A 23,072-nucleotide genomic window follows, 5' to 3' on the forward strand; every position below is an offset into this window, starting at 1 on the left:
GCCGAATGGTTGAACGATGCACAGTGACTCCATCTGCTGCAAGAGGATGTTGTAGGTCTTTGGTGCTGATCTGTGGGTTGACTCTGACTGTTCTCACCATTCGTCGCTTCTGTCTATCCGAGATTTTTCTTGGTCTGTCACTTCGAGCCTTAACTTGAACTGAGCCTGTGGTCTTCCATTTTCTCAATATGTTCCTAACTGTGGAAACAGACAGCTTACATCTCTGAGACGGCTTTCTGTATCCTTCCCCTAAACCATGATGGTGAACAATCTTTGTCTTCAGTTTATTTGAGAGTTGTTTTGAAACCCCCATGTTGCTACTCTTCAGAGAAAATTAAAAGAGCAGGGAAACTTACAATTGACCCCCTTAAATACTCTTTCTCATTATTGGATTCACCTGTGTATGTAGGTCAGGGGTCACTGAGCTTACCAAGCCGATTTGAGTTCCAATAATTAGTTCTAAAGGTTTTGGAATCAATAAAATGACAACAGTGCCCAAATTTATGCCCGTGCCTGATTTTGTTTAAATAATTATTGCGCACTTTCTGTAAATCCAATAAACTTCATTTCACTTCTCAAATATCACTGTGTGTGTCTCCTATATGATATATTTAACTGACATTTTTATTGTAACAACCAACGATTTATACAGGAAAATAATGACTATTAACAAGTTTGCCCAAACTTTTGCATCCCACTGTATATGTCCCGAGTGCAGCCGCAGGGAGTCATGTCCGACTCGTGGCCCTTCGTAGTGTGTCTTTCCCCAGTGTTCTGTCTATTTTCACTGCTACACTATCCAATAAAGTCACAAATGCTAAAAAATTAATTAATTAATTAATTAATTAATTAATTAAAAAGATTTAAATGTGTCTGAGCAGTGCAGATGTGTAGTGTAGTGGTAGATTATTCCATAGATGTAGTGCTGTGCTGCAAAAGCGTGATCACCTCTCTGTTTTAATCTAAGAGAGCAACTGGTTAGATAACCTCAGAACTCTTCCAGGTGTTTAAGTGTGAAGTATTTCAACAGACATTTCAAAGCTTTTCTTTCAATGTTGATTGCCATTGGTTCTGTTCTCTGTCAAGATGATCCTACACTGCTTCAGCAATATTGAGGTTCAGGCTCTGGGGAGGCCAATCCATGACTGATGGTGTTCCACAGTGTTTTTCTGTCCAGTTATGCTTGTACTGTACTGGCAGTGCGTTTGAGACCATTTTCATGCTGTTAATCAGATGCTTTCCTGATGTTGCTGCATGGTGGATCAAAGTCTGCAGACTTTGACAGCACTTTTCCACATTTATAATTTCAGTATTTTTAACGAGATCCCCAACTCAACTGGCTGAAAATGTAGCTCTAAACTTTGAGAGTGCCTTCAACATGTTTTACAGATGCCTATTATGACCTCCCCTGCACATACTAATGATGATTTGAACCAAAAATTCAATTCACAAGACCTGTTACACTGATTTTAAGACCAATTCTTGTGTAATTTAACATTCCTTGGTCTTTTCTGCCTGTTTCTCTTCCTTAAGAATGGATTCTTGACAGCTATACCCTTCCAGTGAGACCACTTCTGAACATTAAATGGACCAACTGAAAGGCCAGATCAGTCTCTGAGGTCTGTTGTCGGTCTTTGCTGCATTTTTTGGTCATGATTCTCAGATACGGCTCTAGATCATTTTTAGGCCTCCCCCTGTTGTCTTCCATTTCTCCAGTTTTTTCAGATTTTTTAAAGAAACACTGCAAACTATCCCAAGATATGCCAAGTTTTTTATGTTTTATAGCTTTAATAGTATTTGGGGAATCATGCACAAAAACACTATTTTATATGTCAAACTTTGTTATCTTTGGCACTTTTTATAGATTCAGCTAAAGAAATTTAAACAACTGATTTGTTTTTGTGACAAAATGCCTAAAGATACTATTTCAAACTGGTTCTTTACTAAGTTGTCTATTATGTGTAGACACAACATTGGTTCACCCCCAGAGTTAGGTACCAATTTTACTTAGGTTCCTTTTTTTAATGTTTCTGAAAATTGTCAGGCATAAACACTGAAAATAAGTGTAAATGCAGTAAATGTTGTATCTCCTTGTGGAAGTATAAAACAGCAATCATGGAGAGCGAGACAGTAGAGGAGAGAAAGAGATAGAGAGAGTCTGTGTTTGTACTCGAGTCAGCCCACTCAGTTCACTGCAGAACAACACAGGGTTGCATGTATATACAGTGTGCTCTGGAATGACTGTTGAAGCTATTCCTAGATGCTACATATATGAAAAACACAAGTAATTAATTAAGCTATTCTGTTATGAATATTGTTGTTCTGAAGCACTTTACAGTAACATCAAACTGTTTTTCAGTTCAGTTTATTTTTGATTTTATATTCCACTTTGGTTTCATAGAAATGTATATTTAAAGAAAGAGTGTAATTATTTTTACTATTATTTATATATTGAAAGAATACTTCTACATTAAGTATGTATGTGCTGTTTTAACATAAAACACACAAATAAAAGAGAATACTCCCGTTTACCAATATATATATGTCAAAAATAACTGTGATAACGTGCTAAACAAAATAGATTTTTAAGCTCCAACCTGCTAATTGTAATTCACTTTCACAGAAAAGAGAATCTGTAACGTTTTGATCATCTGTTTCTGCAGATATAGACGGTGCTTGCTCCTGGCCTTTAGTGGCCCAGAGATCCCACAGTTTTTGTCTTTGTTTCGATTGTCCGTGTTTTTGGGCAATTGTGAAATTTCTGATGCAAACTCAGCTCACCCACAGTTTCTGCCTCCCACTCTGCTCTTATCTTTTAACTGTAAAAAAGCTGTCAAGAGGAAAGCAGCAGTTGGGAGGACAGAGTAGGCGGTCTCAGCTGCAGAAGCCTTTTCACTCTTTGACACTTTTGGTATTTCCCAGCACGTACCTTCAAGATCTTCTTGCTCAAAGTTGGTTCTCTGCTCGGACCGCGTTCCTCCTCTGTCCACCACCGCTTCATCGTCATTTCTCTGTTAGACACGCAAATGCATGCACAAATACAAATTCAGCATTATGAACATCATTCTAAAGCACACTCATACAGTGTTACACCAACAACTGGAAGAAACATCATCCTGCAATATGCCGGCGTATCCCGACTCAACATAGCATGAAATAAAATGTTTGTTGACCTGGTGCTCCCTTGCAGAACATTATGAACAAACACATTATCCAACTGAACGGTGCAGCTGCCATGGAAACTAATTGCACTTTTTTATCTTGGAAAGGAAAGAGTATGATCTTAGTCCAAACAGAAAGCTTCTCACAATGCGAACAATAATTTACCCACCCACAAAGAAAGTTTTACTTTTGTTCAAGATGTCTCCTTTGTGGTGACTTGGAACTGAGTTCAAAGGGAGAATCACTGTTTGATTTAATTTGATCAAGTAAGCATTCCTCCTAACTGGTTGTTTATGTTAACGAAGCACATTACAGTTCATAGTTTATCCGTTGTTCAATGTCTTATAACAATACTTCGCACATTCCAAATAAATTACCCTCTCTTTGTTAAGATATTATATTTGTTTGTTTGTTTTTTTATTGCAGCAAGAACAGTTTTATGAGTAGATACAAGTTTAAAAACCCCGAGTCCTGCAATAACAATTACAAATGAAGAGGTTAGGTAACTTAAGGACTGCTCAAAAATTAAATTATGCTCAATTACACTTTTAGTCTTATACCTTACTAAAGTAGCTTTACATAGTTCCCTGTTGACCCTCAGTTCCTCCTCCTCTGAATCAAGCTACACTCTCCCTCACCTTTCCCTTCAATCCGGCTTTTCTTTTAATTGGCTGCCACTTGAAAATTTAAGTCTTGAACAGCAGATGGGTGGGGATGTTTCTGCCATAGCTGAGTGCTTCAGATGACTGTTTAAGGAATATCGCCTCTTCCTGACATCATACAGAGTTAAATGTAAACAGAAAATGGTGCAACTGAGCATTTAGAGGAGTCTGAAACCCAAGAATTTACCTCACTGTGATTACTTGAATATCCATTATTATTTCAAACTTTTAATATGAGCAAAAACCTTAGCAACAATTTAAATATTAAAATTATGAAAGAAAACACAAAATAGCATATTAAGACCCTTTCAAGACTGAGCATTTCCTACATCCTCCTGTCTTATTAACCTGCAGGTTTAAAACCATTCATACTGGACATGGATTTAGATGATTAGATTCAGATCTCAGAGAAAACCGGCAGTCTGTGGTGTGAAAGCTTATGTAATACTTGTGAAAGATAATGGAAGTGAGGAGGTGGTAAAAGGGATTCAGAAAACCTTCAAAAATCATTATTTGTCATATGAGAACAGATAGAAACCCAGTGCTTTTACCTTTTCTTTAAAAAATATTATTTGAATTTGGATTTATAAAAAAATTCAAAGCGTTGAAGGATTACACAGATGAACACCAACAGCATGAGCACTTACAGCTGAACTCTGTGTGCTCATCTGATGGATGCATAACCACGGTACAACATAAACAAGGCGCAGGACAGAAAGGGCAAGTTTGATGTAGAGTAGGCTGAGGTCACTGACTACAACAAAACACAAAGCCCGCTCACTCCAGCTTCATGGTGGGTGGAGAGATAAAACGGTATTTCTGTCCCTGTGCTTCATGCAGATTTGTACAGGAAGTTGGCAGTACACATATTTCCTGACATGTGTCAATGTGCCAAATAAACTAAATACATGCACAAATCTGTGAAGTATTATAATGAATCTTAAAAAAATGAATTTGCACTTAAAAGATTGTTACATTTCTCAAACTCGTTCATCCAGAAACTACAACAAGAATGGGTATCTTAACAAAAAATACCAGAATCAATAGAGCCATGTAACAGGTAACAGAAGTCTACAACACCCTAAAAACTCAATAATTATTGTGTTTATAAGCATAAAGGCCAAAGTTTAGCACAAAGGTTTTTTGCAGGTTATTCATTCAGTGGGCTTAGACACATTAAACTAAAATCTAAATAGACAGATTTCTTTAAAGCAATTTTTTTGATTGAAGCACTAAAAAAAATACATTTATACATAAAATAATGAGGAATGCAACAATTTCACTGCCATTCATGGGTCTGATATTTAAATATGCTGACTTATCAGAAGTAGGCACTTTGCTACGTTGGTGTTTCTTAGTCCTGTCACAGTATTGACCAAAAGATTGAAACTCCTTTACATGCTTTGAATCTCTTGATTTAAAAAAAACCCACCAATATTAACACAGTCAATATTTTTGTCTTGATAGCTTAATACCAGCTTTTTCCGTGAGCCATCTTAACCTCCAGTAGACCGTCAGAGCATTACGATAATGAAGGGCACTGCTGTTTACAGCTGCAGAGCCACATGGGCATGCCAAGCCACGAGGCTGATGCTGTTAATCTGTCTACAAATGCGCAGCTACGGATCAACATCCTGCTCAGATTAAAAGCCGGCATTTATTACTAAAACACCAGCCACATTAGTCTGTGAGATGGTATTAATGTGCATCATGTTAATGATAAATGGCAATATATGTTATTCATTGTAGGAATGTTGTATACACTGAAGCAGTGCACTATGATGTGTCTATAACCTCTATTTTGTATGGTTTGTATGGGTTTACTGACTGTTGTCACCTTTTAAGGAAGCTGGGCTCACATGAGAAAAAGATCTGATCAATAAATACTATGTCAATGTGACAATCTGAAGTTTTAAAGGTGGCTATTTGAGCTTGCTTTGTTTCTTATGTGAAGCACCTTGTAAAATAAGGTTAAAAAGTCCTATATAACTAAAGGTTATTATTCATATTATTACTATTGTTATCACTTCAATTTCAGTTATAAACTGACTGGTTCCTATAAGCACATTTTACACCTGAAGCATTTAGCTCTTAAGAACAGATGCAAATATTAAAAAAACAAAAATAGTTACAATGTTGTATAGTAGTCTGATTACTTTCCAGAAACCACACCCAATGCACGCACAAAGACAGCTACTTTCAAGACTAATGATCAGCATCCACCCAGTAAAATCATGTTAAAGGCTGCTGGCACACCACACAGCTGAAGTGATATCACAGGATGTGGCACATACTTGGATCTGATCCCTACAGATGGCTGTGGCAATTTTGAATCCATCAGTGGCAGCGATATCATTAACCGCACAGGCTTTCATGTGGCACAAAATGTACTGTAATCCTTAAATGTTTTTGCTTCGAACTTCAACATCCTGTAAGAGGACACATTAGCGCCAAATCACTTTTTAACCAGAGCTGCTACGTAAGGTGTTTTGCAGCTCTGACCCCTTATTTTTGGCAGACTTTAGGTCTGCATCCATCCCCCAGCTGCAAAAAATGTTGCACTTGCCAGTTTTTAATCGGGCTTTTCCACTGATTCTGGACACACTGAAAAATCTCTTCGCTAACCAAACACTTTTTCCCTTGTTAAACATGCAGCAAACTTGGGTTTTCAGCAGAGAGAAACTTCACATCAATAAAACAGTTCACATCATCAACATAAATGCCTGGCGTCATGAGCTGTAGCCTACCTGATTGTTGAAAAACCAAGGTGCCTGTTCGTTTTCAGACTGCATGAGCTCTCCCTTAGTGTCCTCTGCTATTTAATCAGTAGTGACTGAATGAAAGACAGTGTAGAAGCTGAGCTCCTGCTGCCCAGCTTCACACCATGTCTGATAAATGCTGATGCCCTTCTGCTGTGTCAAACAACTGTAATTTGTGATCGAGCATCTATCGACAGTGCCGCCACTCTGTCATCATGAGATTATCGCTGTGACATCATCAATGCTGCACAGCAGATAAACCTTGGTTTATATAGTGTCTCCTCTCTGCTTTGTATGTATATAAAGTAAAACCACAAGGTCATTGTGTTACACTCAATCCTCTTGGAGTGTTCTGCTGATCCAAGAATGAACCTGTTATCTTCTTTCACTTATGATATAGTGATAATCAAATGCAAATGATAATCAATGTAACTTTTAATAATAATGGATTGGATTTATATAGCGCTTTTCAAGGCACCCAAAGCGCTTTACAATGCCACTATTCATTCACTCTCGCACGCTGGTGGAGCTTGGAGGCAAGCTACGGTTGTAGCCACAGCTGCCCTGGGGCAGACTGACATATCGTGCCATCGGCCCCTCTGGCCAACACCAGTACGCAGTAGGGTAAAGTATCTTGCCCAAGAACACAACGACCAGGACAGAGAGCCCGGGGATCAAACCGGCGACCTTCCAGTTACAGATACGCTTCCTAACCCCCTGAGCCACGGTCATTTTTATTGGCAAGTTCACCCTAACGGCATCCATCTAAGGTGTAAAACCCAAGGAACAACTCACCAGACTTCTTCGCCCAACTGAGGATCCAATGGGAGAACTGGCCTGAAAAGACATAAAGTTGCAAATAAAGTTTATTTAATAAAACACCAAATCAAATTTTTAAAGTTGAACATTTCCAAAAGCTCAACTCAGTCCTTAAATTCTTAAAACTCACTGAGTTCTGTTCAATTCTTAACTGCTGAGTGACTTTTAAGGTGAGGTTGTGACCTTACGTTTCAAAGCCAAATCTATATTTGGCTCTAAAAGTCATATTAGAGGGTCGCAACTCCCAGCATTCAGAGAAATGGAAAAATCTGTTTTCATAATAACAGCCAGCAGATAATGACAACAAATCTCCACTAAAACGATCAGAAGAGACCAATGAACACGGGTCCTCCTCCCTCTGTGAACATCCTCTATGAGATGACTTCTCCAAATGACATGCTCAAGCAGAATTTGAATGTGTGAAGACTACCTGCTTTTATTAGTGCAACTTGTAGCTATGCCTGATTTTACATTAACAAGATGAAAGTTATAATATATTTACATAATATGATGATAAAAAGTCACTTCTGTCAGAATTATGATGTATTAATAGCAACACAGCTGTCACAGCAGGGATTTACCTTACATTTGCAAAATGTTATAGCATGTTACAGCATCACTGAATTAACACAGCATCATACTGAAATTTAAAGGAGTAGCAATGAAAGCCTCCCAATGTCTGTTTCAATTCAGAAATTTTACCATCATGCCTCTGGAGATGAAGTTACATTTTGGCTCACTAAAAGGATGGATTCAATAAAATATTACGAGCTGACATACTGCCATTCCTCTTGATTGGAGTGGCAGCGTGCTTTCAGTAGATCCCTGCAGGTGAACCACAGCTCCTCAAAACTCCACAGTTAACTTAATTATTTAACCATCTGAGAGCCAAACGTTTTGAATCTGCTTCCCGATTTCTTTTTTTTTCCTGCCTCTTTTAGCAACATCTTTTTTACCAGTACTCCACGCAGTACACGCACTAAACTTGACACTAGTCCTGAAATATTAATGTACATTAGTAAATATTTTTCCCAAGACATCAGTTTCTGTTTACCGATGGCAGCAGCGGCTCTATCTGAGCACCCTGATCCGCAGTATCCATGTTCCTCTCTCAGCAGAGCAGCGTATCAGAGAGACGGAGCAGAGACCTCCGGTGCGTGTAATCCTGTCAGGTGTAGCGGTAACTGAGCTACTATCACATGTTTATATCATCGCCGCTCTGCAGCTCGCTGATGATTAGCGCTTCTCTGACGCGCTGCCTGTTCATAAAAACCACGCGCATCTCTGCCAGCTGACGCGGACGCGTCACTCTTAATATGTTTTGTCTTTTTTTTTTCAGGCACAGAGGAAAGACACCAATTGTCAGGAGATATCAAACTGTTTCCCTCCAGTTTGTTTCCAGTTTATGTCCAATTATTAGGCTACATATTCCTGTTTCAGTGTGGCTTCCAGTACTTTATGGATAAATACGAATAGCTTCATTTTTAGGCTGCAGCAGAACTCTGAGCTCTGTCTGGCCCCCTCCCCCATGCGCTACACAATATCTTACTTAAGACCAAAAAACGGGCATGAAACTGATTTAGGCCTACACACTGAAACTAGTCGCAAGTTGATTTAAATATTTAAAATAACGTTGATGATCATTTATATTTAACATTTTGAGAGTTACTTTTTCTTCTCGCCGGAGAGATCGTCGTACAAGCAGACGTGTCTTCTGGGGGATCCTGAAATGTGCGTAAGAAAAAGGAAAAGCTGTGAGTCTGTTTAGGTCTGTTAAAATTGGTGGCACTCGGGTCAAAGTCCTACCTTGATAAATACAAGATATTATGTTATTTTGTAATTTAATATGTTTGTCCATATGCTGCTAGGACAAGTGGAAGAGCAACAAAAACATACACGACAGTTTCCATTGGGGCTTGTGGTTTTGTGCCCGGTGTTGTGCCAAAAAGGGATTTCCGATGTTTCTCCGCTTTTTCATATTCGTTTTACTTATATAGGCGAATAGACTTTAGTGAACACGATATACAGAGGAGTTAGATGTAAAATAAAGAAATTACTTGTGCTGTTGTGTTACTGTTAGAACCAATCCAGTCCTTTTTGGTCACTTGAAAAATCTTCTTTTTTAATATGTCATATTTGTTTCAATTTCTGCTACCTTCTGGCCAAATCACTGTAAAAAAAAATATATATATATATAATAATTAAAAAAAGACATTTGTAATGTCCATGACACATTTTAATTGGATAAATAAAGGATATGTAAAAGTCACTTTGCCAAAAAAAATAAAATAAAATATATATATATATATATATATATATATATATATATATATATATATATATATATATATATATATATATATATATATATATATATTTGCACTTTCTGCTGCAAGAAGAATATTGTTTGTGGCTCAAGCTGACTTGATATCATTCATGAGGGATACATTTCACATATATTTTACATATTTAAGCCAATAAGTAATTTACAGCAGTTTAAACCCAAGCAATCACGTTTTGGCAAATACTGAAAATCGCTTTTTGGCATAAAAGTACCCATCATGCCCCACCCCTTCTTAGAGGACGGGGTCATCTCAGCCGTGGGTCATCCTCCAACAGAGTAAATGATTTAAAAGAAACAAAACTGCTGCTTTGTATTAAAGTAGACGACATGTGGAGATGAACAGGCTTTCGCAGAGAGCGCGTTTTCTCCAGTGCCAACAGATACAGTTTGCATGTGATTTTTGTTGTACTTTCTTCAGCTTGTGTTCGGGGCCAGTGTTTACAAGACTGTTTGTCAAGTTTGTCAGAGCTTGCAGAAAACATTTGAGTCTTTTGAACAGCATGGGTTCTTTTAACTGCTACAAAAAATAGTAAAGCACCACCATCTGGTGTAGATCACCATCCACGTGTAGTTGAATCCAGGGGAAACTCACAGGATGCCCTTACTTAACTCATAAATAACGAATCAATCTTTTTTTTTTTAATGAAAAAAAATGAAGAGGAAAAAAAGAGAGAGTTTTCTTACAGGTTTTGTTGCCTCTGTGGTGACCTAAAAGCTCTGGACCACATATTGGAGGAGTTGTTTGATTATAAAACCTGTATTCAGTTATCGCCATCTGCTGTTTATCCCAGGGAAGGCCTATAGCTGACAGTATGAGGAGCTAAATGCCACATCTCATATTGACAGCTGTGAGCGTCTCCTTCACACGACAAATTCCAATTAAGTGCACACTGAGTTTGTTCAGCATCCGTTTTAATTAGTATCTGTTCTTATATAAATTTGAAAAAATGGATATTAATGTTTAATAATTCCAATAAAATCCCATGATTAAGCATGGTGGGTCATTTACACGGGAATTTAACGAAAAATGTGCTATTTATTGTTTATTGAAAAAACAATAAATAGAAAAATGTTACCTCATTATTAAGCCTGTTTGCCTGTCTTCTGTTTTCTCTTGGTGTCTTCTGCTCCTCTGCACACTTTCACATATAGTCAAGACTCTTTTAACGTGTCATTTCCTTTGGGTGCCAAACAGAGAATTTGTCAACCTCACAGTTTTTCAGTGTTTGAAACTATGACCAAAAAACAACAAAAGTTTTCACTCTACAATCTTTGGCAAACATGCTGCAAAACGAATCCAACCAAATGTTGTAGGAACAACTCTTACTGTTGAGTCAGACAATGAATAGGCCAACGAAACAAATGAATACCGATGAAGTCTATAGCGCCAATCAAAGACTCACATTTTGTTCCGTTGTATTTAATTTTAATTTATTATTCTTTTTTTTATAATTTTACTTGGCTGTAAAGTTTGTGCCGTGAAAGTCTCATCATATCCCGAGCCGATCAATGGATCCAGAAGAGGACACGATGTCCATCTGAAAATAAATATCTTTGGAAGCTTCCTGTGGCTTCCATCTTGGGGAGGGAATGCCGATGAGGGAAAGGACTGCCTACCTAAAGCCTGATGTAATTGGAGGTGTTCTGGTCTGGTTCTGGCTGATCACAGTGGGATTTAAATATTCGAGAACTGCCTTGACTGTTTGAAGCCCTCTCAGCGACGAGATACTTCACGGTGCACTGCGCTTTGAAATTCTGGAAAGATGATCCACATGACGCCTTTGTGGAAAATAGCAGATTATAATAAACCCTTTCGTATGTGATGTGATCAAATAAAACATGACTTGATGATATCATCATTTATTACGTTTCAGTCACATTACAGCAGATACGAAGAATTTCACAACAGCATAGCATGGAGGCTACGAAAAAAAATGACCGGTTAAATTAAGTACAAATAAAACATACGTAAATAAAAGACCCTAAGTCTACATTATCAACATTTATAATTTCTTTCACCACATGTATTATGAATGTAGCAGTGATCGGTAACGTCATTTAAACCTCTGGTAGCCTACTGCTTTGATAAAGTACAAAATACACATTTTTTGTCACTGACAGGGATTATTGTGCCAGTATATGCTACACAAGAACATTATTTATGTACAGATGCTCAATATCTTTAATTCTAACAGTGTAGGCTACTTAACAGAAGAGGCTCTGCTTTCCTTTTTTTTTAAACAACTACTTTTGAATCATTTATCTGTTCTGTGTACATTCAGTCACTATCACCAAAATGTTCAGTATTATGTACATTATATTCATAATTACAGTGTTTTCTGACGTAACAGTGTGGAAACAAGGCGCCAGAATTATGGCAAAACTGTAGTTGAAGAATTTACACTTTGGCCATTAACTGTGAATGTCAGTCCTTTTATACTTTTTATTGATTAACCTGTGGATAGATAGATAGATAGATAGATAGATAGATAGATAGATAGATAGATAGATAGATAGATAGATAGATAGATAGATAGATAGATAGATAGATAGATAGATAGATAGATAGATAGATAGATAGATAGATAGATAGATAGATAGATAGATAGATAGATAGATAGATAGATAGATAGATAGATTGGCTTTGCTTTGCTTCGTTTTAACTGTGAGGATAGAAACTGTAATAACCAATGTCCTTTGTGCAGTTTTTCTCACACTCTCTAGGTGTCAGCAGCTCAGACTTTAACGGGGACACTGTCTCTGAAACCGGTGTTGCAGAAGGTGAGATCCTTCTCCGCTTGGCCTGTTCAAAGATACCAGAATCGCTCGAATCGATGGATTTGATGGAGGACGGCGTCTCAATCCAGCTCGACTCAGACGTCATGTCTTTAGGTTTGGTCTCCTCCGAGCCGCCGATGGGTGATCTCTCTGTGGTGATGGAGTCTCCCTCCTCGGACAGGTAGCTAGTGCCTGTTCTGCCACCGATGGTGTTAGTAGGCCAGCAGGAAAAGACCGAGCTGGATTTACTATTTACACCACAATACTGCGGCGGCGTGCGTCCTCCCCAGCCAGACGGGTCTGCGTAATAGCCAAGAGGCCGATTGGAGCAGCCTGCAGTCGGCAGGGGAAGAGCCTTCACTCCGGCCGCTGCGTAGGACAGTAAGGTGGCCGCGTTACCGGCAAAATCAGCGGCGTCGTATGCCGAGGCAGCAAAGTCCAGTCGGTTGTTGGCAGGGGTGACAAACCATCGCTGCGGGGGGGTGGCAACACTGGGCTCCTCGGTTTGCTGCGGGGATAGCAAGCTGTTGCCGAGTGGGACGCTGCGCTCCGTGCCAGGCCCAGTCCCCACGCCAGGGTGAAAGCGAGATTTGGCATAAGTGCTGACAAATTGGTCCTGCAGGAAAGAGCTAGGCATGGCATATCTCGCACCCGGCACGATCTGTGAACGCGGAGAGTCACCCGGTGATGGAGTTAGGCGGTCAATGTCGCAGCCTGTGTAGACACTGAAAAGATGGAGAGAAAAACAGAGAAGCAATTCAGAAACTAAACAGTGTGTTGTAGTCTGTTCTCAGAACATTAAACAAATTAAGGTCAACGGGGCCTCTCTGTTTCAGTAATGTAGCAGTTTAGTAGACATGAGGAAAGTTTGTTTTCCATTACTATTCTTTCTGAAGGTGAGATAACTGCAGGGTTCGAAAACATCTGCAAAACCATCCCAGTCTAGATCCAAGCTCGAAATACGCCGGGTGCCTTACACAGTACGAAGAAAACGTCGTCAAATAGATCCGACTTGCTTTCTCAGTTATCGTGTAGTTATTTCCTTGTTTCGAGTATGATTTTCATTTTCTCGTCACTCATTAGTACGCCTTTCATTTACAATGAAAAACAAGCTCGAATCAAATAAAGGAGGAACCTTGTCATACATACAGTGAATCGGTACAGTTACGAGCTCTGGACGCAATTGCGCACATTTATTACACGCAAACAAGTGCATATGTGTGTGTTATGGTGTGTGTTATGATAAAAGAAAAGCGCATTGCTTCATTTGCAGTCAGAAATGTTATTATTAATCCAATGTTCAATTAATTTTCCCTGTAAAAGTACATATTTTATTTATCATGCGAACTCCTTCCAACTTCAAAAGCAATACAACGAATTTTCAACAGATTTATCAATACATAAATTAAATTTTTGCAAAGAAAAAAACCCAAGCTAAGTGGCTATTATAGTTTCTAATTAAAACTACAGAAGCATAAAAAGATACACACACACACACACACACACACACACACACACACACACACACACACACACACACACACACACACAAATTACAACCAAATACAAAGAAAATATTTTGAAGGAAGGAAAAAGAGAGACGATCTTACGTGTCATAGTTGTCCCGAAATCCTTTAGCGAACGGATTGTGGTCAATTTTCAGTTGCGTAATCTGTGGGGGAAAATGCATAGAAGGATCCATACGGTGTGTTCCAGACGTTTAGCGCAGTGCAGCATAAATGCAAATAATAATAACAATTCGTTTAATTTAGTTCTTTGTTTTTACGCGAAAATGTGTTTGTCAACAGGAAATGATTAATCCCAGTGTGCGTCTTGCTTTAAGATTTAGGTTAAAAAATTGTATTCGTATTAAAACTTTATTGTTCTGCTTTGTTTTTTAAGTATATATATATATATATTGTAGAATTCCCGATATTTTGAATCGTCTTTCAACAGGCTAATGTTCAAAGTATAAATGCTGCTGTGCTATTGGTGTCTGGTGACATTTCCAGTGTTGTGTCAGATATTAAGTGGTCTTACATCGGTATTCTGGTAAGCTGTGACAGCGATGAATTGCGTTTCTGAGAAGGTGAAAGTCTGGACTCTTCCTGGCTGGTTGGTGTCTTCTGTCCCATCCTCGTTTACTTCCACCACATGGAGCCTGGGCTGGTACTTGTGGAGAGACTGAAGAACCACCATCTGGAGATCCAATTAAAGACGTTTGTCAGACTTTGAATTTCAAAGTTTGGAAAGATGATTTGAGAAGAAAAATAAACTAATTTAGCACAATTGTGTATTCATATTTCGTGTTTATTATAATGACACACGCGACTATTGTTTCGAATTAAATGACACAGAGAAAGCAATACGACACATCTAAAAATAATAATCAGGAGATGAATAAAAAGGAAAAAATAAACACTTCAGTTTCCAGCTCGTATTACATATAAATATATATTTATATCATTCAGACATTTCTTATCACATTGTTACCTGCCCCGTGTTGTTGGAGGCACCTTTGTTGTTTGTGAGCTTTAGCTTTCCAAATGATATTTCTTGACGCATCCAGTGCGCACCGGTATTTGGCGAATCCGGGTGCATGTAAACTCTATTGCCTATTGAAAAGAAGAAGAAAAAATAGGCAAAGAAAAGAAGTAAAAATATATATCACTATTTAGAAACAAATTCCTCACAAATTTTCATTCACAATTTTTACCACATATTTTAGTTATAGGTATAAAAACAAAACACTTTTTTTTTACCATGTTCTCAAAATCAAACTGTCGAGTAAATGTAATCGTTACAAAGCGCAGATGTGATACCTATGACATTCGTGTCTGCTTTTCCACAAGGCACCCACTTTCCTCCTTGAAATCGCCAGTGATTTGGATCGGCGAGTATTACATCCACAAATATATTGTAGTGGGCAGTTGGGTCAAGGCCAGAAATGTTGAAGCTTAAAAATGGAAACATTCGTCTGCGGGGAAAAAAGAAACACAGGCTTAGAAAATGTCTCTATTTTTTTCTAGTTTTTCATTTTGCGTCTTTATTTAGTTTTTGTTTTATTTCTTTGTTTGTTATTAATGAGCTTGCCTTGGTGTTATACAAAGTTCATTATCGCTTTTATTATTTTTTAGTTTTTTCAGGGAAATAATCTTAAATGATCTTAATACGCGCCCATTTAAACTTCGATCTAAAAATGTTCCAGTAACGCAAACAATTATCGAATATTGTTGCATGCCTCTAAAAAAAAAAAAAAAAAAGCGAGTGCGCGTACTTACCGTCCTTGCTTTGTGATGATCATCTCTGTTTGGTGTCTGTGAAACTTCAGCCACAGGGCCCTGTTGCACAGATACACCTGCGCTTTCCCCGGAACCAGTCCTGCTTGCGCTGAGGAGAACTGGTAAAAAGCACCTCCTTGGTATGTGTGTCCATACTGTTGCGCGTAAGGGTAACCCGCTGTCGGGTAGCCTTGAGGAGAAGTGTTGGTTAAAAGGCTGTTGTAAGCTCCATTGGTTATGACCGGATGATGTGCCATGTATCGGCTGGGACTTCCAATAGAAAAAGCCGGGTGCGCTGGTCCATGCTGGCTCGGGTAAGGGAACATGGCACTGGGAGCTGCTGAGACTGACTGCGGCTGGGTAGATGGAGAAAAGATGCACCTTTCTCCTGCAGATCCATCGAAATTATGACGGATGTCAGAGACTCCGTGAAGATCAGGAGAGAGTTTGCCCCTCTGGACGTCCCCTGATGCGTCCTTGGAGTCGGGAAAATTGTCTGCCTCTGACTGATTCGTCATCTCCCTGGAGTTTTTTTTCAGAGGTGAACTTCTCTCCAGGTTGTCACTTGCAGATATAATAGGATGGTCCTGCAACGAAAGCTCTGATCCATTGGAGCTCGAAAAGCCACTGCCCACATTCATAAATTTCTTGGAGAGATCACTCGCCGGCGAGATGCAATTCTCGACCTGCATAGCTCAATAGGAAGCTACTATTAGCTCAACCTATATCACAAGCTTTTGCACACGCCTTTCCTAATCTAACACTACGAAACGCCTTAAGATGACTTGAGTTACGGAAGGCAGCAAATTAGCCAATTGACACCATCCAGCAATCAGGAAGGATTTTCTTTCCATCACTCTCGCTGCTTTGCTAATGAAACAAGTACTGCGATTGGTTAACTCAGGGCTGTAATTTAATTAGACAGCTCTTAATTAGGACGATAAGAAGAGCGCTATGAGCAAAGTGATTTGTTTGTAGTGTGACATGGGCCTATATTTGAATAAAACATATGGAGACAGACTCTTTTTTAGCAGTATATGAAATAAACAAAAAACAAACCAAAAAAAAAAATAGAAAAAAGATATATCATAGTTATGAAGATTGTTTTTGCTGTCAGCTGTGACGACAGCGGCGTTATTTACCTTTATCCACGTTATTTACCTATTTATGTGCCATGAGTGCCAAAGTATGTCTGCCGAAGAAACCAAGATATATTATTAACACGCCAAAAATGACAGTCCATGACAGGCGGTGCATCTGATGCCTTAAAATGTTTGTGATATAGCGTGAAATCATGGCGTCCCACTGAAGATGTGTTTATGAGTCCCAGTCCTGGTAAATATTTTATGCACTAAAGTTATGAACCCGTGCACTGGTAACAGGGGCTGCTGTGCCAAACACAGCTCACTGCCAGAGAGACACAAAGTAGGACTCGGAGTTTTGAGTAGAAATTAGCATTATGCAGTTTAGTTAATTTAATTTTTGTCCGTTTGAGAAAGCAAGCGTAAGAAGGAGATGGGAAAAACATTAAGTCCGAGTTGTAAAATCTAATTACTCGGGAAATATATTTAAAGACAGAATAAATTTGATCTCAGGAGGGTGCAGGTCTCTGAGATAACTGACAGTAAGTTTGAGAATATCGACAGCAGATGGAGAATAAATAAACTCTAAAATAGAAATGATTGTTAATCAGACCACTTCGAAAATGCACCAAGCCCCCCGGCGCAGTAAAATAAATCAGTCCTGATTGAGAAGATGGAACTAAGTGTTAGGATAGCCGCAAGTTACAGTGGCTCAGTCCCCGGTGCAAAGAGAGCAGCTGCAGCATGGCTCCCAGCTTAACTTACTAACAAGGTTATTACCAAGTTAACACTAGCACTGTTCAAAGGGAGTGGTTTGATATACATTTCCTCGCATATACATTTCCTATGATTGCGAGGCCTTTGTAAATTGTCCTGAATTTCAAACTTTCCACTTCACTGTTCACCAGAGCCACGGTGTGTCATTGTGAAGGTTATCCTCTGTCCGAAAGGCATCGATTCAACACTGGCAACTTTTACACTTCCGTTTAATCGCATTATTATTACCAGGTGATTCTCATAGATGATAAGAAACACCACTAACTATCAAGAAACCCATTACAATATCACTAACTGCCTCAGTTGATCATTTCTACTTCACTGAGTAACTTCTGGTTTAGTTACACTGCAGTGTTGTGTGGAAGCTAAAGGGAAGACCAATAAAGGTCCATTGCATTGGTGAACACAGCCACCAGTTTGTATCTCTAATGAAGAGCTATGAATTTCTGAAGCTAACAAGAGGGGTCATTACAGAAAGGCTACTGGTTCCAACAATCTATTCCTGTGAAACATGCAAGCACGGGCTTGCCTGTGCCCAAGGAAAAGAGGCCACTCTCTGCTCTACTCATTACAGGATTATGGTTCACTTCCATCGCTGATCTTTAATAAGCAAAGTGGGCTTCCTTCCCCCCCCCTCAACAAGCCAATTGTTGAATCACCCATGCAGCAACTCTGTGTTTCCCTAGGTAATGCACTGCCTGTTTATCAGATTAAGTCATCTATTTATTGGCTCAGCTAGCTAGTGGACATAACCAAAGAGGAGGGGGCTGATTTGTCATGCCCATAGCCAGCATTGTCCCTCAGGGAGATGTAGAGCAGGTTAGGATCTCGGCTCCCTGCCTTGTACACACCCTCCATTGACCAGCTGAGCATAATCTAGTGTGAACAGCAGTTATGCCTTTTCAATTTTCAAATAATATTATAACGGCTGTATCTGTATTATATCACCCATATAAAATAAATCAAAGACAAAAAAAACCCTCAAACACAAACTGCCTTCAATACAATGAAAAAAAAATTTTAAAAAAAGAAGAAGAAGAAGAAGAAGAAGTATATATCCATTTAATTCTAAAGAGCATATGTTTTCCACATAACAATATTAATTTCAGCAAAATAAAAAAACAATATCCGTGTGTTTTTCAGCCACTACATCACCATTTTTTTTATTGTTGTGCCAAAAGAATCTGCTTGCCACCTGGGTCTAATCCAATCAATGTGAATGACAAGGAGAGAAAAAGCCTGAAAGTGAGCACCAGCTTAGGGACTTTACCTAATGCCCAGCACTGTCACTTCAATGATATGACCACAGCACACAAAATGACAACAAAATTATTGCCAGCAAGGATATGGGGACATAGTGTGCTACTCCAGTCAGGTGAAATTGCTTTTTCTGACTATGAAATGGCTTGTCTCTTGTCGGATGGGTAAACATTTCCTTGTCAGGCCAGTAATAAGGAATGAGGCACACTGGGATGAACTAAGAGGATAGAGCCAAGGTTATTTGGGATTCATGACAGGTAGTGGCTTATATTACAGCAGCACTAAAAATTTCATGGGAATGCATTTAAGATGGACTTTAAGTTATTTATATGTTGTTTGCTAGACGTCACGTTGCAGTTTCCATCAATAAATCAAAGTCAAAGACTTCGTTTATTATTTTTACTGTGGTTTTTTGGCTTTGTTTGTTTAACCAGGAAACGTGCATTTACCTTAACTCTGTAATTAACCAGCGCCACTAACCCGATCAAGTGTGGCGATGCTTTGTGCTATGCTAACATAACTATTGCCCCCTGTGGTTTCTTGCCATCAGTGATCTGCTCTGTCAGAGGGAATCAGGGTGCTTTCTGGCAGAAAAGACAGCTGGGGGGGCTGCTAAGGGGCGGAGTGGACAGTTGTGGCTTTTAAACCCTTATTAGTCGTCCTCCCTGGACACACAGAGACACGCGTCTACGCAGAAGTGCACTCCTACACCTGCTCATTATTGATGTCCTTTAAGGGTCGCCCAGTCAGACCAGACTCAAACGCGATTCTTTACCGCAAAGCTCACAGCAAATTAACCTCAGGACAGGTGATCAGGATGTTCAGTGTGGAGTAATAATACCATAACAGAACTGCACTGTAGGGATTTTTCACCTTAAACCAAATGCACATATCCTTCTATCGTTCTAACTTATTAAAATCCTGCAGCAGCATTTCCCATTTTAAATGCCCATTTTGTTATTGGGTTACACCGTTTATTCCTTCAGCTTCAATCTATGTTACCTAGTTTCTTACATTTAATACTATTTAATACAGTGTATTTATTTATTTATAGTTATTAATTTGCAGTTTTATTTTTTTATTGCAAACAACTAATCCAGATTTATTATTTAACATGTATATTTTGCAAGGTCATAAGAATATGAACCGTCCCACGTGGCAGACAATTAATATGTCATCTCACACAGTTACTTACCATTTACTCATCTCTTAAAGGCACACATTTTTTGTGAATTTTTCCTAACTTTGGCATGAGTTTTTATTTATTTATTTATCTATTACTTTCTTTTTCGTGTGTGTGTCACAGGACAATGACAGTGTGGCACACCACTGAAATAACAATCTGATTCATAAACTGAGCTTCCCCTTTACAAAACCTATACAGGAAAAAGTATGTCATAATAATATGCTTAATTATAAATGTGTGAATTTCGTCTAATACCAATTCTGCAGCAAAGTAGCACTTGTGAAACACTGCACTCCTCAGGGTACTGCAATCCCTGAGAGTAATGCCCACAGCTCCTTCATGCTCTCGGATGTGTATTATTTGGCTAAGCAAATTGCATGGATCTAATGTCAGGAAACACAAAGTTAGCGGAAGGGCTAATGTCCCTACCAAAACTTCTTTTATCACCTGCTACTGACCTGTTATCAACTGTTTGGTTTCCTGCTAGTCTCTTTAAATTTTAAAGAGCCGGTGTGACCCAGGGAGTGCAGTTGGGGTTTGTGACCATTTTGTTATTTCTGCTGCCATGCACTGTCAGACGTCTGCAAGTGAAGAACATGGCCACTGTCCCCACTAAGCCCATAGCATAAAAAATTCACACTAACTCTACTTTTTAAGCCATTTCTGATGAAGAGCACAGAGAAATGAAACTGACTTATGCCAAATGAATATCATTGAATCGCTGTGATTGTGAGGCTGATGTTTGTAACTTTGAAATTATTTATAAAACAGCAGTTCCATCTTAAGAGTGGCCATGCCATGAAGTGTGCACTTGCTCCTCAGAGAATACTCTGAGGTTTTTTCGAGCACTATAAACCTATATCTGAACAAAAGAAAACAGAGGGCTTCAATCCAGCTTAAGCTTTGGCTTTTTACAGTACAGTTCTGCTTAGACAGGAAGAAAATACCTACTAATTACCCAGTCACAGCTGTCTGCCAGTGAATTGTTTAATCGATAAGTGCGCTGACATGATGATGAATGTTTAATCCAAAAACAACAGCCAGGTATGTGATTTGGTGCCTAAATATTTTAATTACATCCGTGACAAACTGATGATTTTGACCCGCAACATAAATACTTTTAAAATAAAGCGCAAATGTTGCACAGATCACTTGAAAGAAAGCAAAATTCTCGGTTTGAAGAGAAAATATTTGGGGAGGACTAGGAGCAAACAGGCGACTGTCGTGTTACAAGAATAATCTTCATTAAAATCACAGGCAACAACACCAGGCCAACACACAGCTCATTGGGAATGCAGTGTGAAAAGAGAGGCCCACAGATTATCACTCTACGTAACTCATGTTTAATTTATCCAGGAGCAATATTGTCAAGAGCCCTACCATTCCAAAGAACTAGGCACAGATAAAAGCTGGAATAAGACTTAGGGAAGCCCAAAAATAACACAGGCTTCGAGTAAAATGCTGCAAAATGTAGCGAACACACTTGAGAGTGAAAGCATTAGAGACATCTTCGATATCTTTAGCACAGCTTCACAGTAGTGGAATATAAATGCTTCGGGATTGTTAATATTTCAAAAGATGACTTCTCAATGGAGTTGACGATAAATTGTTCACACAATAACCTGACATGATAGCCGGCACTTAACCTTTGCTCTGATTTAAAACTATACAACAAAAACCCTGCACATTCACTGCGGGCTCTTCATGGTAGGGTCTCTAAATCTAAGAAATCCAACAAGACAAAGCAAAATAGTCTTACATTCAGCTACGAGAAGTAACCTAAACCAATTTCTCTGTGCTCTATGGCGTGTTTTTTTTTTCTTCCTCCTCCTCCTCATCCTCCTCCTCCTCCCCATGGCTGAGTGAAATGGAATTGCCTCTCACATTCAAAGACAGCTCTAGGAAGGTGATAATAGAGCTACTCCCTGCTGTCTGCAGGCAGGAAATAGGAAAGTGGCATATGGGGCCAGGAACCAAATAAAGAGGAAATGTGACCAGGCAAGGGAAAGAACTAAAGGAAAGGTTAATGATCAGTTCTGAATTCTACGGGGAAGAGAACTATGTTCCAAGTTGAGAGGAAAAATAAATCCGACATGATTTATGTCTCCACCACTCACATCTAGGCTGTCACAAACAAACACATGGAAACCAGTTGGTTTTCTTGTCAAACTTTGCCGATGTTCAGAAAGAAAGAACTGTAGTGATCAATTAGATTTTCCCTTTTGTTGTTTACACCATACACCTGCATCTCCGCAGATCACTGCATGGTGCGGGAATGGTATGTAGAGAAGAGAAAAGGATGCAGCGTGAATATTTCACACTGATTAAAAGATGAGAAATACAAACAGTACCTTATAATCAAGACCGAATCCATCTTCACAGCCTCACCAGTGTGCTCCAACAAGTGTGAACTACTGGCCGATGTCCTACTGTTGCCTTTATAGCAGCCCAACACACTCACTGGCCTGCAGCATCTCCAAAAGCTTTTTAGGAACTGATCCACTCCTTAAATGACCGGCAAACTAAGCCACTACACAGGGACTAAATTAGAAATTGGACACTGAACACCGATTCATATATGAGGAGGGGGGAGGAAAAGATAAATCATAGAACAGAGGAAAAACATTTGCAGCGTATGTGAGTGAAAACAAGGAAATTAGTGCTGTGAGCACAATACAGTGGGTGTGCTATCATTAGTGGGATGTAGGATACATTATCAGTGAGGGAATTTACTTTCAAATTTTCACCCTGTTACCACACCTTGGTTGAAAGAGTTTGTGCCCTTTCACCAAGAAGCTAGGCTCCCACCCTTTAACTATCAGTTACATCTGCTGGGGGGAAAGGGGAATCAATTTTGAAGCAATTTACACTTAGTTTTTGCTGCTAGGGAGCTTCTTATAACATTCACTGTAAGTTGTCTGTTTAATTATCTGAGAGAATGGGTGACGCTAGGAAAGGAAAT

The 23,072-nt window shown here is 39.0% G+C and overlaps 2 protein-coding genes across 3 annotated transcripts in view; both read right to left on the reverse strand.

The window, feature by feature from the left end:
* slc4a10b (solute carrier family 4 member 10b) overlaps positions 1-8,654 on the reverse strand; it is a 31,373-nt gene extending 22,719 nt beyond the window's left edge. Inside the window, exons 1-3 of one of the 2 annotated variants that reach the window (XM_004557646.4) lie at positions 8,457-8,654; positions 7,379-7,420; positions 2,930-3,011 (exon numbers count right to left, since the gene is read on the reverse strand). In XM_004557646.4, coding sequence (XP_004557703.2) covers positions 2,930-3,011; positions 7,379-7,420; positions 8,457-8,504 — 172 coding nt within the window. In that variant the 5' untranslated portion in view covers positions 8,505-8,654. Of the gene's footprint in view, positions 1-2,929; positions 3,012-6,571; positions 6,725-7,378; positions 7,421-8,456 lie in introns of those variants that run through there. The other variant, XM_012920873.3, reaches the window with a different exon arrangement.
* Positions 8,655-11,590: 2,936 nt separating this feature from the next.
* Positions 11,591-16,715, reverse strand: tbr1b (T-box brain transcription factor 1b). Its single transcript, XM_004557645.3, has 6 exons — positions 15,806-16,715; positions 15,347-15,501; positions 15,018-15,139; positions 14,565-14,723; positions 14,135-14,196; positions 11,591-13,249 (listed from the first exon to the last, which is right to left on the reverse strand). The coding sequence occupies exons 1-6, from the start codon at positions 16,495-16,497 to the stop codon at positions 12,406-12,408; spliced, it is 2,034 nt and encodes a 677-aa protein (XP_004557702.1). The 5' UTR covers positions 16,498-16,715; the 3' UTR covers positions 11,591-12,405.
* Between the last annotated feature and the right edge of the window lie 6,357 nt (positions 16,716-23,072).

This window comes from Maylandia zebra, linkage group LG16 (assembly GCF_041146795.1).
Source record: "Maylandia zebra isolate NMK-2024a linkage group LG16, Mzebra_GT3a, whole genome shotgun sequence".
Lineage (NCBI taxonomy): Eukaryota > Metazoa > Chordata > Actinopteri > Cichliformes > Cichlidae > Maylandia > Maylandia zebra.